Source organism: Anguilla anguilla, chromosome 1 (genome assembly GCF_013347855.1).
Source record: "Anguilla anguilla isolate fAngAng1 chromosome 1, fAngAng1.pri, whole genome shotgun sequence".
NCBI lineage: Eukaryota > Metazoa > Chordata > Actinopteri > Anguilliformes > Anguillidae > Anguilla > Anguilla anguilla.
In genome coordinates this window covers 67,854,155-67,867,836 of record NC_049201.1, presented here as the reverse complement: position 1 = coordinate 67,867,836, position 13,682 = coordinate 67,854,155, and the positions used below count along the sequence as shown (strand labels likewise).

Below are 13,682 nucleotides of genomic sequence, written 5' to 3'. Positions count from 1 at the left end.
CGAGGGAGGTGCTGTACGTGAACAGATATTATTTCAATATAAGAGGAGGTCTCACCCTCTGAAAAGGATAGTTTAGGGAAAGTAGAGAAACATGCATTCAAATAATCAGTTATGCTTCACTTGAGCCTAAATAACACCTTTATAGACTGTAAACAATTATCATATGCATGAATAAACATGGCAACCACCTTATCATAACTGATATATGGTTATGGGCGTATATGACATATATGCAATAAGCATTATGACATTATAGGCATAATATCACAAGTCCCATAAAATTCAGTTGCTAAAACCTGATATTGTTTTTGTATGGCAATAGCGATGACCGAAGGTATGATGTATTATGTAGTTGCTTTATAAGGTATTACATTAGATTCACTTTGCATGAAATAGCAAATAGATATTGCTGAAAATTAGCAGGGAAAATTTGAAAAGGACCTTATTCCACGGCATAAAAGAAAAAAGCACTGCTGTTATGCCCAGAATAATCCCAAATAGTTAGTCAAATCTGCACTGGCTTAGCCTGGCCAGTCTAAGATGAGCTATGCTTTTCCCAGACTCTAAACAGAATGGGGTGTTTCAATGGCCTTGCAAAGCCAGGCTCCCCACAATGATCCACTAATTGCATGGCTTCCCACAGTCTTGGTGTTTAAAAAAGCTTATGTGGTTGTTGGAACACTGTAATGTTTCTAGTCTGCTGTTCATGTAAGATTTACAAGCAGAAAAACATAACAGAACACATGTTCCACAGGTCGAGGCTGTTATATAATAGCTTACATTTTTCCTGCTTTACCCTGCCCTCCACACAATACAGCTGTCTGGGGGCTTGTGCACTCTTTAAAGAGGGCCAGGGTGAAAAGCAGGGTAGAGAGAGAGAGAAAATGGGCTGGTAAGTACATTGTAGAGGAGAGTCATTGTGGCCCATTACTACCCTAATGCCTGTGCTGAAGGCAGTGATCAATGGTCCCACTCTGCCAGACTGCATTATCCAAAAATTAATAGGACACCAAGCGACAGTAAAAGGGGCTTGACCCAGGATTCCTCATTGATTTGGCCGGCACTGGGGAGCTGTCTTGGGTGCTGAAAGTCATAAGTGTGTATGAATATATGCGTGTTTGCGTGTGCGTTTGTGTTTGTGTGTGTGTGTGTGTGTGTGTGTGTTGTGCGGGAGGGGTTGGGTTATCATAGAGACTACCAAGGCACCATTAGCAACTCAAGTGAAGCTATGAACCAGGGCATAAACACAAATGACCTCTTGTCTTGGAGATTACTCAGTTGCATCTCATGTCTATGCATGTGTTCAGTTGCCCGATAAACAGAACTGATGTACTGTCACGTTTTTCTGAATGGCTCCAGATGCTTCACTGCGGTCTGCTGTAAAACGTGAGATCGTTGCCTCTGACTAAGCTAGAGGTTTGATCTCTAAGGACAATCTGCATATACTGCTGTTTCTCTCTCACACATGATGCCACTTATGTGCTTTCTGTTGGAGAGGTCATTCTGCCAAGCTTGTTCCTGCTCCACCTCTGACACAACCACTGCCTTTATCGCATCTCCTTTAACAGCTTTTTCAGCTCTGCCACGTGCTTTCAAACTGTGCCTTATATCTTCTTACCCTGGAGATACTATAGCTGGTGAGGATCGATCTCGGGGATTGCCATTCCACTAGAATCTTTACGTGATTAATCTCATTAGAGTATAAGTGACTGGCTGACCTTGTCATAAGATTACACCCACCACAGTTATCGTGGCTAAACCAAATAAGAATTGATAGGAATCGTAGATTAATGGAGAGTTACTACTATATTTCCAGCATTATTATTGCTAATTTTAGGCTTCATTGCTCTGGACTGATTGGAACAATATGATAATTTTTTTTTGAAAGACCTGACTAGCTACTGTAATAGCTACTGTAGCTACGTCCAGCAATGTTCTGCAAATGGATTCATGCTGTGCACATTGTAGTTGCCCTAGGTAAGAAATCATTCTGGAAAATACTGTACCTTAAGCTGAAATAATGTTGAGTGACTCCAAATAAGTGTTTAGTACAACAAGGAAAGAACGATAAAAGGTATACAATTTTGGTACCTGTTTAAAGCTATAGAACAGCAATCCGACTACTAAATGTTAATATGTTTGCTCTGGTATAAAATTAAACACTATAAAGAAAAAAACAGACGTTTACCATTGAACAATTACATTTTAGCACAAGTTTACTTAACCAAGTTACAGTGTTAGTCCAATGAGCTAGTAGTTTAAAATTGAATTACTTGTTATTGTCCATTCTGTGGTATCGTTTAGTGAAAAGACTGTTGTTTATTGAAGTCGATGTGTTTGCTTATAAGGGATTATTAGGGCTTTGGGTGAAAGTGGTTTTTGGCTCACACACGTTACTATTATTGGTACCTTGACGTCCCTGCTTCAAGTTGGAAACGTGGCTTCTAACCTTGTGTGTGTAAACCTTTAATTGCTTAATAGGATTGACTGTTGGATTTCATGAGACAAACAGATCACGAGTACAAAGATTTCGGATTTAGCGAGATTCTGAAATCCTATAGGAATTTTTGTCTCCAGATATAGCATAAACTAACGCTCAACACAGAAAGTGCATGATTTACCTGCCATGTCATTACACTTACAACATTACTTGACTCATATAAACGTCACATACCAATTCTATTTTTCTGTTAATTTTATTGTACTTGCCAGACATTAACCAGAATGTAAAAAGGAGTTCCCATTACATCACGATCTTGGTCACATTTCATTTGAATTTTATAATGTATATTCTACTCAAGTGTGGTTCTACCAAGAATCCGTGGATGGATTGACAACAGCTTCTGCAGATTGCTATTGGTATCCGCTGCAGGAAAACTCTTACTAAATCCTCATTGTTGATTTTGAGCTGCACCAAGCTCAGGAACATAGGTGATGAGGTAGACCTGTACCCTGAATTAGTATGGAATGTCCAACTTCCCCAAGAATGAACATAAGACAGAATGGGTGAGCAGTGAAAAACACAGATCAGGAGTTCTCCATTCACTTGCTCTATAAGACAGAGGGGAGGAAAGGTGGAGATTAAAAGACCAGATGTGGTCACACTCAGGTGCAAGGTAGCAAATATAAGTTTAAAGCACCAGTCCATTTAAAAAAAACCATACCAAGGTTTTTTGCCTAGTTGTACAAGTCTTGCTAGTGATCGATTAATTATTGATTCAAATTGATTTTTTGACCCAGTAAAATAAAGAACACTTGTTTCCCTGCCTTATTTGCTCAACACTGCCAGGTACATACTGTTGAGTTTCTTTTCAGGACCTTCAGTAAATAAAACAGTTCACAATAGAGCACCCTTAGTTTATTCGATTTAATGTATAAATCAGATAAGGGAATGTGATTGTGAGATTTCAGTACAATCCATCTACTAAATACTGATCTGCATTTTAGCTATGGGGCACTTTTACACAACTGGATATTATCATATATGTACATTACTCAGTCACAACACAGTGAATAACTTCTTGAGATCCTGGGTGCCAATCCCAACTGAAGACCCCAGGTTCATGGTGCACTGAATCATTTGACTCTTCCACCCTCTAGTGGTCAAAACTATGCAGGAGCAGACGTACACATCAGAACAACAAATGCCCAGAGTTTCCGCTGTCACTGATGTTGACTTATTTTAATAGCAAATAAAAAATATAATTACACGCTATTTTCTAAATGCAGTGGATGTGAGATTGTCACAGGCTCATATCTGCATGTTGTCCAATTCAGATAAACATGATATACTGTTGGACTCTAGATCTAGATCTGTGGATCACTGTGTACACAGTTAAGTCACCTTGAGTCTCAAGACAGGTGATATGTCTTCTCAAATTGCATGTACTTAAAGGGCACAATTGTAATACTTATATTTCTTGTGCTATGTCATTCACACACTCATATACGCGTGCAAGTGCCACACATACTAAAGTTGGTGTACGAGGTCGCATATCCAGGTGTTTTAGTCACTGGAGTTATGATTCTGGTGTTGACCCACATTCTCATGCTGATACAAACTACTTTGAAAATATTATGCATTTCAAAAATACTGGCTTTACTGCTCTGGTTTAGACAGAGTGGTACTGTATATTTCTAAACATGACTATGTTGTCCTTATGCATAAATCTGTTGACCTCATGCATTTGGATACACACTGAAACCTTCCTTAACTAAGGAAAGTTATCAACATTTATTAGTCAAAAACATATTCATGGATGTAAACTTCAGCTAAGTATAAGAAAATTATTCAAAGACCGTTTTGTCAATGGAAACACTCACAGATTCGATTTAGTTTTTTCCAACACACTCTGCTACCATCCTCAATACTACTTTGTCCCATTTATAAACCTAGGTCATTCCCCAAGAATATATTCATTCCAGTAATTTAAAATATCCTAATAACAGAACCACAGACAGGGAGACAAGTTCAAATATCATATAAAACTAAGAGAGATTAAACATACCCTTGCTGAATCTTAAATACCTTGGAGAAAAAGTCATTTAATTTTATTAAAGAAATAATTTACAGACTGTCACTGCCCAGCCAGGTAAGGTGCCAATCCTGGAGCCAATCAGTCGATGAAGCCATGCAACTGTTCCTGCAGTGCGGTCAGACTCAGATACATCTGTATACCCAATAAGCACGTAGCTTTTTCTGACTGGTTAAACTACGTTCATTAGACTAGTCTACACTTCACTGATATTCACTGGTATATTACTTCAAATGTTATGATGAATTAATGCAGTGTCAAGGTGCTATTTGCTCTCTTTTCACATCTCAATATGCAAATGTTCACCAAGGGATTCTAACCAACCACGCTGGTTTTCCAGGTAGTTGGAGAATGGCTTCTCTCAAAACCTGAAGTCCTATTCCTGAAGGAAGTTCTCTGAAGTACCCCTGGCATGGTTGTCCAGGTTAATCAGCTCTTGAGCAACAGGCAACAGCCTTCAGGCACGCAGGTTGAAGCAAGAGAAGAGCTGTGGCAAGAGCGCAGAGCCAAAGGCAGAGTCAGTCAGTGCTCTTCTGTGTACCCCACCAGCTGCGAGCTCACCTCCCACAACCTCAGGGCCACCTTGTTATCCTTGCCTTCAGGAGCAGGCTCCTTCACAGCACAGTCGCTGAGATAGAGAGAGGAAGGGCCAACATTATTACACACTAAACACAAGCACACACCCCTTATTCCTTTAATATTAATCAAAGGTATAAATGAATATGATTACCTATTATACCAAGCACAATGATGTTTCCTGATTAACCCTGGTTTATAGCTAATTATGCCCTCAGTCCACTCTGGTAACAATGGCAGAGCTTATTATCCTTACGTGACCTGATGACACAGAAGGGGGTTCCTTAACGTACCTGAAGTAGCACCCTGATTTGTCCTCTAGCCCCTTGGTGACAGCACAGTAAATGGAGGTCTGTGCACCCTCTCTGGGAGTTTTCATCAGGAGGATGGAGGGAGCAGTCAGCAGTGCCTTCAGCAGGGGGAACCACGTCTCCACGTGTCGGCTGAGCTCAGTGCGGATCACGCCAGGGTGCAGGCTGTAGGACGTGACCCCCGTTCCTGAGGAACAGGCGCAGGGTTCAGCTGTAACACCGCTGCTTCCCTTTGATAACTTATGCTTATGAGGGAAGGCGCACTGGCTTTGTCTAAACAGTGATCTCCTATTTCTCAACGTCATTGAGAAACTTGGGAGGGAGTGGCCTCAGCACAAGCTGAACTAACCTTAGGCTGAATTCTAGTGGTGGAGAAGTGTGGCATTCAATCCGACAGAGAGTGGGAGTAGTCTCTGCCATGCCTACTAGTGAAGTGAGCACACACACCTGGGTTGTGTTAATCAATCGGCCCAGGTGTTTAAAGGTGTGCTCTTCTCCGTGGAATGGGGCTGAGACCAGCAGCATGCATGCTGAGAGAGAGTGAGTCTGTTTATGCAATAATCAAACTTAAACTAATGGAGCTGAAAAGCTAAGGAGGCAGTCAGCTGAAAAAAGAGATAGCTGGATATCTTTCACTGGGTTTGCTTTGATTTGTCTTTGATGTTTTAGTTTATTATGTTTGCCTGCAAACCCATGAGGGAGAAGGGTGCAGATTTTAGTATGTTTGTTTTCATGTCAGTGTAGGTGTGCTCTCTCTGTCTATGTTGCAGTTACGGTGAAAAATGGAATGCCACATTCCTCTCCCAGGGGTGTCACACGGCATGTGGCAAGGTGGTTTCAAGTTTGGTTTATAGTGCTTTTGCAAATGGTATCATGAGTTTTCCCCTGTATAATATGTTCTCCCAGGAACTTCTGAATGTTCCTGTTCATTTTGTATACAATGCTAGTAGTCACACAGTGCATAAATAAGTAATGATACATTTTCATTATTTAAGTTAAAAAACAAGGATTACATATGAAACAATTAAACATAAATGTTAAATGTTCAGTGTGTTTTTAAAATCCATAAGTCATTTTAGCGAATACAGCTTCTACTTCTACTTCTTGAGAAAGGGCACTCACTTTGAAAATGACACTTTTATTTGTGATTATTTTATTCAAGGACACATGTAGTCTGAACCTGTTTTAAATATGCTTCAAGAAACAAAAAACACTTCAAGCAAGGCCCTAAAAACAGGCATAAAACAGGCCTGTCTACAGGATCCCTTTAAAAGGAGAGCTTTGGCCAGTCCCGATAGAACATCCTCAGACCCACAGCCCACATCCTTTAAATGAAGAATTATATTTTCGTCCTTCTGGACAATATTTCATGGTAACAACCAGAAGCAAGGGAACTAAGAATTCTTTCATCCCTACTGTAACCTCTAAATGCCAAAACAACAAAAACAACAGAATGGCTGGTTCAGCCAGACCAGTAGGCTAGTGACAGCAGCAGACTTTTTACAATCTGCTGTACACAAAATCCTGCTAGTTCTTTTTAGCCATGTATCTATGCAGTCTTCTATGATTTATGGCTTTGTACAGATGGCAAGGTTAAAATCCCTGAGCAGATAAATTATCAAATTGAATTGAGTTGAATTCAATGCAATTATTAGTGTGAGGAGAATAAAATTATACAGCCACATACCTTTCAACCGGTGTGCTAGTTCCCTGGAGAAAAGCACATTGGCCAGCTTACTTTGCCTGTAGCTCACCAGTGAGTTATATGGTGTCCTTTCAAAGTTAAGATCATCAAAGTGGATCTTTCCTGAGGCAAGATATGTACAGATCACAGTCACATTCATAGCCAAAAGTCATGCCACTCCTGAGCTACCTCTCACCAAATGGCTGAAGCTCAAAATCAAGATAAATTACTAACAAATTAATTCAGTACTTAAAGTGAAATAAAGTGGTCTGTGAGAAGGGAGGGACTTACCGCCCCGGTGTGCTATGCTAGACACATTGACAACACGACTGGGTGCAGACAGCTTTAGCTTCGACAGAAGGAGATTGGTCAACAGGAAATGCCCCAGGTGATTGACAGCTAGTTGTGTCTCAAAGCCATCCTCTGTCAGCCATTTTGGGCACATCATCACACCTGTGAGAGGCACAAGTTATACATTGTTCCCAAAATATTTGAAAACATAAATAAAAACAAAAGCCCGTCCATCCCACCTTCCTTCCCTCCCCTGAAAGAGCAGATCACATATGGTGAATATATTAAGTATGTTGTATTTAACCTTACTGTATATTTAAATTATAATTCCATATGAAATTGTGGGTAGTATGTATTCAAAATGAATGGGCTCCTGGTCAGCGTTTTTGAGTATTTTTTTATTATTTTACTGTCAGACAAGGATTCACTGAATATTGTTAACACACTAGTCCTAATTGCAACAGCATGAATACACTTGTTTTCAATTCTGCAGTCTTCTTTTTCTTTGGAAAATCCTATTTAAGTCAGTCACAGCATAATCAAATTGTGGGTGCATCTCTGGCATTCCATACTGAGGGGTGTCTAACCGTCCGTCCGTCCGAGTTGCTAACCTCTATATTTTATAATTAATTATATATTTATAATTAAAAAATAAAATATTATTCAGTCTCACCAGCATTGTTGATAAGTATGTCCAGTCGCTCCTCAGTGGCAATGTATTCCTTGGCAAACTGCCTCACAGAGTACAGGGAGGCCAGGTCTAAGTGCCGCACCACGACGTTCCCATTCCCAGTAGACAGACGTGTCCCTGCAGCCGCCTTCTCTCCGCGGGTCAGGTCCCGACATGCCATCACCACTCGCGCCCCTGAAACACATAAATATCAGCCTAAGAAGGGTCCCACTCTGAGCATTAAAGGGTACTACAAAATAACTTTGTGGAATATATGAAACCTTGCCTCTACGGGCCATGTCTTTTGCGGTCTCCTTCCCAATACCGGTATTGGCACCAGTAATTAAAACTGTCTTCCCATCCAGACGGGTTCGGCTGTAGCAGACCCCACCTGCAATCCACTTCCTCAGCAGAACTATGCCTGGATCAGAACCAAATGAAAACCTTCAGAGCTTAGCATAGGCTTACTTACGTATAGCTGTCTTCTCAGTGCCACGTATAGAATGTAGCTACTGTAGCCAGTGCAAAAATAAAAAGGAACTGCCCCTGACAGCGAGTTGCACATGGTGTAGGTGGTTTGACGCATTTTTCCACCCTGTCCAAATTGCCACGCAAGACATCCCGTTTCTGTCTGATCAAATTGTTTATCCTCCCCACCTCCAAAACATTCCAGAGATCTAGAAACTAAAAGTCATCCGGACTGATGGAAATTCTACAGTACTCGTCTAGTTTTTCAAGTTTTTAAAGAATTCAAACAACATAGCTACATGGGATCACCATCTTTGCTCCACTTCGCAAGACAATGTATGTTCTGCTCTGTGAACATATAGCTATAATAAAAATGTAGCTATAATAAAATTTTAAAGTAGCCTACATTTTATGTGTAAATCTGCCAGCATTCCAGGCCTCATTCTATTTGTCCTTGTTTAAGGATGTGTGTAATTAAACAAATTAGCTTGCAGCAACGAACAGTGAACTTGCTCCAATACACTGTGTGATATAACCAGATTATACAGTGAATTAATTTTCTGTTATGATTTGAACAAAAAAATTAATATTACTGAGAATTGTACTCATTCATGTTTATACAAAAACAAAACCATATACAAACAGAATAGCCCATGTATTGAGTTTAACTGGAACTTGTATCTCCCTCTCCACTCATTCGTGCGAGGTTCATAAAGAAAAATCAACACATTTGTTTACTCAAATGTAAACTCTACCGAACAAAATGAATGAATGAATTTTTCAGTAGGTAGAAATGCGCGGCTTATGAATTTTAAGTAGCCAACCGCCTTTGTTTAATTTGTTTGAAAGAACAACTGAACTAACAACATTGAAAGGCTTGATTGTATTTAAGCAACTATATTCCACAAATGCATCCACAGTGCGTTGCTTGTTTTAACAGACTATACGTTAATTAATGTTAAAACAGCCAAAATAGAAATCGCTGCATGTAACTAACACTGCACAGATCTACAACGTCATTGCCGAATGCAGATTGAAAACAACACAAAGGCCGTGACTTACTGAGGACTGTAATTGCAGTTAAAGCGCCATACTTGGCAACCGCGGTGTACTCAACTGCTTCCCACATCGCACCGTCACAGAGCCGTCAAAACATAGGAAAGAGAACTGTCTTTTCGATTGACTAAGCACTCGTCGAGTTACGATGGAGTTTTAGTCGGGATGTCTCTTGCTATAGACGTGGCTATGAATAGATTTAGTCTAAGCAACTTAAAATAAAAGATTAACGTCTGTCTTCAGATTACGGAGTGATTACGCTCTCTTCCGCGCGTGGAGAACAATCTAGCGCTGTTGACGTACAGTAAAAACAGTTCTAGGAAGGGAAAAGGTTCTCTTTATCTGCCCAATCCAATCATGAATCATTTGAACCAATGAAAAGAAGTTTGTCTGCAATGTAGAAAATGTAGTCTAAAATCTCACATTAAATTGTTCGGTGTTAAATAAACTCTTACAGAGTAGACTACATATGGTCCCTATTGGACTCATGCACTCTGTTGGAGTTGAATGAACACTGGACATTTTACTGTGCAGGTACACTTGCTCTACCCGCATTAGCATTAGCCCTGCTCGAACTCTTGATTGTTTTATAAGCAGAAATAATTTGATCTTTAGTGTTTAATTTGATTCTTGGGTTGTTTGTTCTTTTCACCCATTATGTTTGTCGATTTGTATTGATCATATTCATCAATCATGCATGCAAACTATAAGATAAAATGGATAGACCTACCTTCAGCTGAACTAAGGTTATTGGAGATTATTTTTTTATGGTAAATATGCCTACTTTATAATGCCAGTGTCTCAAACTTACCACAAAATGCACCCCTGCTGTTATCCTGTTATACACAGCTATGCCAAGTCGAACAAAATCGGTCGCTTAGTGGTTGCCCTGCTCAAGGCCTAAGTGTATTTTAGACTTCTGGTAAAATAATGAACGGTGGTGAACTGGCTTGTTCCCACCATTAATTTTTGTCATGCTACTATATTATGAACATCTGCTTTGCTGGCATAAATCCGTAAACATCGCTGACTAATCAAAAACTTACAGTTTGGAGGAGAATTAGAAGTAGTGACATCTGCATATTAATGTCTCATCTAGTGAGCTAGTTACAGACTAGTCAATATGCTACCAAACATTTAAGGATACATTACATCTCTATAAAATAACACAAAACAGCCTAACTTGGCATTCTGAATGTGTGCAGTATTGTAATCAACAGATTATGTATGGAATAACAAAGGCCTCACAACAAAATCATTGTCATATAGAAGATGGACATCCAGGTCCAAGCTTAAAGGGCAAAATCATAGAATTCCACCTATGAAATGGTAAGTATCACCAAGAATCTAAGAATTGTAATGACCCCGATGGAAGAATATTTTCCAGTTTTATCTAAATAAAATTAATTTGAAAACCAGGACCTGAAATTATCTTTCATAATTTCCATATTACAAATTGATGGGGTTGAAGTCTAGAGATGGAAATGACCATTATCAGAAATGTTTGGCCATTTTTTATTTTTTATTTTTTTGGCTTATTCAGAGGTGTGCTAGGGATCATTGTCTTGCCGAAATATCCATTTGCCCATAGGTTTGAGCATTCTGGCAGAGGAAACCAGGTTTTTGGCCAAAATGTCTTGTTACTTGCTGGAGTTCATGGTTCATTGACCTTAACAAGAGCATCATGACCAGTAAAGGCAAAATAACCCCATAACATGAAAGATTATCACAATAGCTTACGACAGGAATGACATTCTTTTAAACAGTTCAGTAGGACACTGAGAGGTCACAGTACAGTCCCCTACAACTGTGATTTTGTTATAAAAAATGTTGCAATGCAGATTCATTTTGTAGAATTTAATAAGTTTTTTCATGGACCAACAGACCAACACATGCCAAACACAGAAAATAAAAAAAATGATAGGAAAATAAGAACCGAGAGAGGAAAGAAGACTGAGGGTGAGAATAAGAACTACATCAGAGAAAGAAAGCTGTAGACAGAGTTGAGAGAGAATGGGGTGGGGGAACAAGAAACTGATGGGTAAACAGAACATTTTAAAAGGCATGCAGAAAGAAGAAAGTAGGGACAAGAATGAATGAGATAAAGCAAGAAAAATGTAAAAGAAGGCACAGAATCAGAAGTGAGACCTGTAAAGAAGATGGAGTGGAGGAATTTTTTAAAACTCAAAATAGCTTTGACAGTTGCGCTTCATAGAAGTCACTTATGTTGATACAATACTTGACAAATATATTAAATCACTGAAAATGGAAAATTAATTCTTGCCCATTAAATCATACTATTCGTTCAGACCTATGATACTGGTCAGAGGCTTGACAGTGCATGTCTCTTCAATGTCAGCTATCAGCCAAATAACTTCCTAGTTTAAGTTCCCTCACTACCATTGGTCAAGTTAATTTCCTCATGTCCTGATAAGACACATATCTTATGTGTTTACAGTTGTCAGCTCTTATAAGAAACAACCAAGTCCACTGTGGTGTGCTTGCCTCAGTGCAGCATGAATATAACAACCATGTTATAGGACTATTCATAAATATTGGGATGGCATTACACAGAGAAGAGATAAATGTGCAGGTGAACAAGAAGCAGCCTCAATATAGTATTTCACCTTTACTCGAATGGTTATTTTATGATCCCTCTTTCAGTGGTTGCCTGGATTGTGATCATTCTGAAATGCGTTTAACATAATTTGCCATAATTAATAAATGATGTAAAAATTTCAAGACAAAAGTATTTTGAAATATCTAGTTACAGGAAAATAATATGATGTCTAGCTCACATGAGACAAGATCAATTTCAGGTGTATGCCAAATTAATTGAAAATTGCAACAACACAAAAATACCATTTGTGGAATAATGTAGTAATGGTGATGATGATAAAATGAGGATGACAGTGATGGTGATGATGGTAATAATAATTATTAATAATAATAATAATAATAATGTGGAAACTTTGACAAGGTAGGCGGCACTGAGGTTGTATGTGTGACGGTAGTTGCGAGTGGATGAACGTTTATATGTGTGTGAAAAGCATATGTGTGAAAGTGGCTGTTGCATTCCCACATTTATTTTCATTAGACAATGCAGAGCCTACTATTTTGGACTGGAATGTATTGTGTATATGTTGTTGTGGAACTGAAAATCTAAATCTAAATTTTTAAAAAGTATTTTTTAAAGACCCAGTTTAAACAAATTGGAGACAACCATTTTGATATTTCATTCTCATTATTCCAACTTTATCCAAATTCTTGAGTATATGAGTATTTTAGAAATCTTGCAGAAAATTGTGATGTCACATGGAAAACAGATTCTTTACCTAGCCAAAGCAGCTTTGCTACATCATTGTAAAAAAGATTATGGGCACAGCCTTTGCTGTGGTGTACAAGCATCCTACAGGTGCCAGCCTCATTCAATTTTCGAAATGCAACTGTCTTTGAAAGATGGACTTAAATAAAATAAAAATAAAGTATTTGTCTAATATACATCCTTTATGATTTTAATTTTGAAAACACAAAAAAATGCTATTTATTTTTCGTTAAAGTAGTAGGAGGGGTAAAGAATGATGTCAAGCTCAGTCGACAAACATAGGCGATATCAGAAGCTAGGTAGATTGATAGCTTGCCAGAATGATATAGCTTGTATGTAACAACACCAGTTACAATTTAAAGATTGTCTTGGGAATTATATCTACCATGCTAGTTAGCTAGCTGTCTGGTTGATCATCTAACTGCTTAATTGGCTATTTAAACCATTGTCTCCCAGTTTTCATTGACATGTGGTGAATATGCCAAATGTTTTGCTCAAGTTAACTAAATTATGTTAGCATCATTTAATGTTCTGCTGAAATTGAGTCTTATTTTTTAAAAATAGTATGTTTTCAGAGACAATGGGGGTTAACAACATTCTTGTATATAATTATAATGTCTGTTTATGTAGTTGAAAAGCACAATCAGGTGTTTTTATCCTTCATATAGCAAATACTCTACCAGAAAAACAAAATGGTCGCTCATCTGTAGGTCAAAGTGAAAGCACATGGCATTTTCCTTTATACTCACACAGTGCCTTTACTATT

The 13,682-nt window shown here is 38.6% G+C and overlaps 1 protein-coding gene across 1 annotated transcript; it reads right to left on the bottom strand.

The window, feature by feature from the left end:
- Nucleotides 1–2,907: 2,907 nt before the first annotated feature.
- Nucleotides 2,908–9,925, bottom strand: LOC118223314 (retinol dehydrogenase 12-like). Its single transcript, XM_035409688.1, has 7 exons — nucleotides 9,598–9,925; nucleotides 8,354–8,488; nucleotides 8,071–8,262; nucleotides 7,398–7,559; nucleotides 7,110–7,229; nucleotides 5,405–5,609; nucleotides 2,908–5,163 (listed from the first exon to the last, which is right to left on the bottom strand). The coding sequence occupies exons 1-7, from the start codon at nucleotides 9,662–9,664 to the stop codon at nucleotides 5,058–5,060; spliced, it is 987 nt and encodes a 328-aa protein (XP_035265579.1). The 5' UTR covers nucleotides 9,665–9,925; the 3' UTR covers nucleotides 2,908–5,057.
- Nucleotides 9,926–13,682: the final 3,757 nt, after the last annotated feature.

Excerpts from the sequence above, each read along its gene's own strand:
- LOC118223314 (XM_035409688.1), bottom strand. The coding sequence starts at position 9,664 with ATGTGGGAAGCAGTTGAGTACACCGCGGTTGCCAAGTATGGCGCTTTA. Across the intron at positions 8,489-9,597 it reads AACTGCAATTACAGTCCTCA|GCATAGTTCTGCTGAGGAAG; the intron begins GTAAGTCACGGC and ends GTTCTGATCCAG. Across the intron at positions 5,610-7,109 it reads ACTAGCACACCGGTTGAAAG|GAACGGGGGTCACGTCCTAC; the intron begins GTATGTGGCTGT and ends CCTGTTCCTCAG.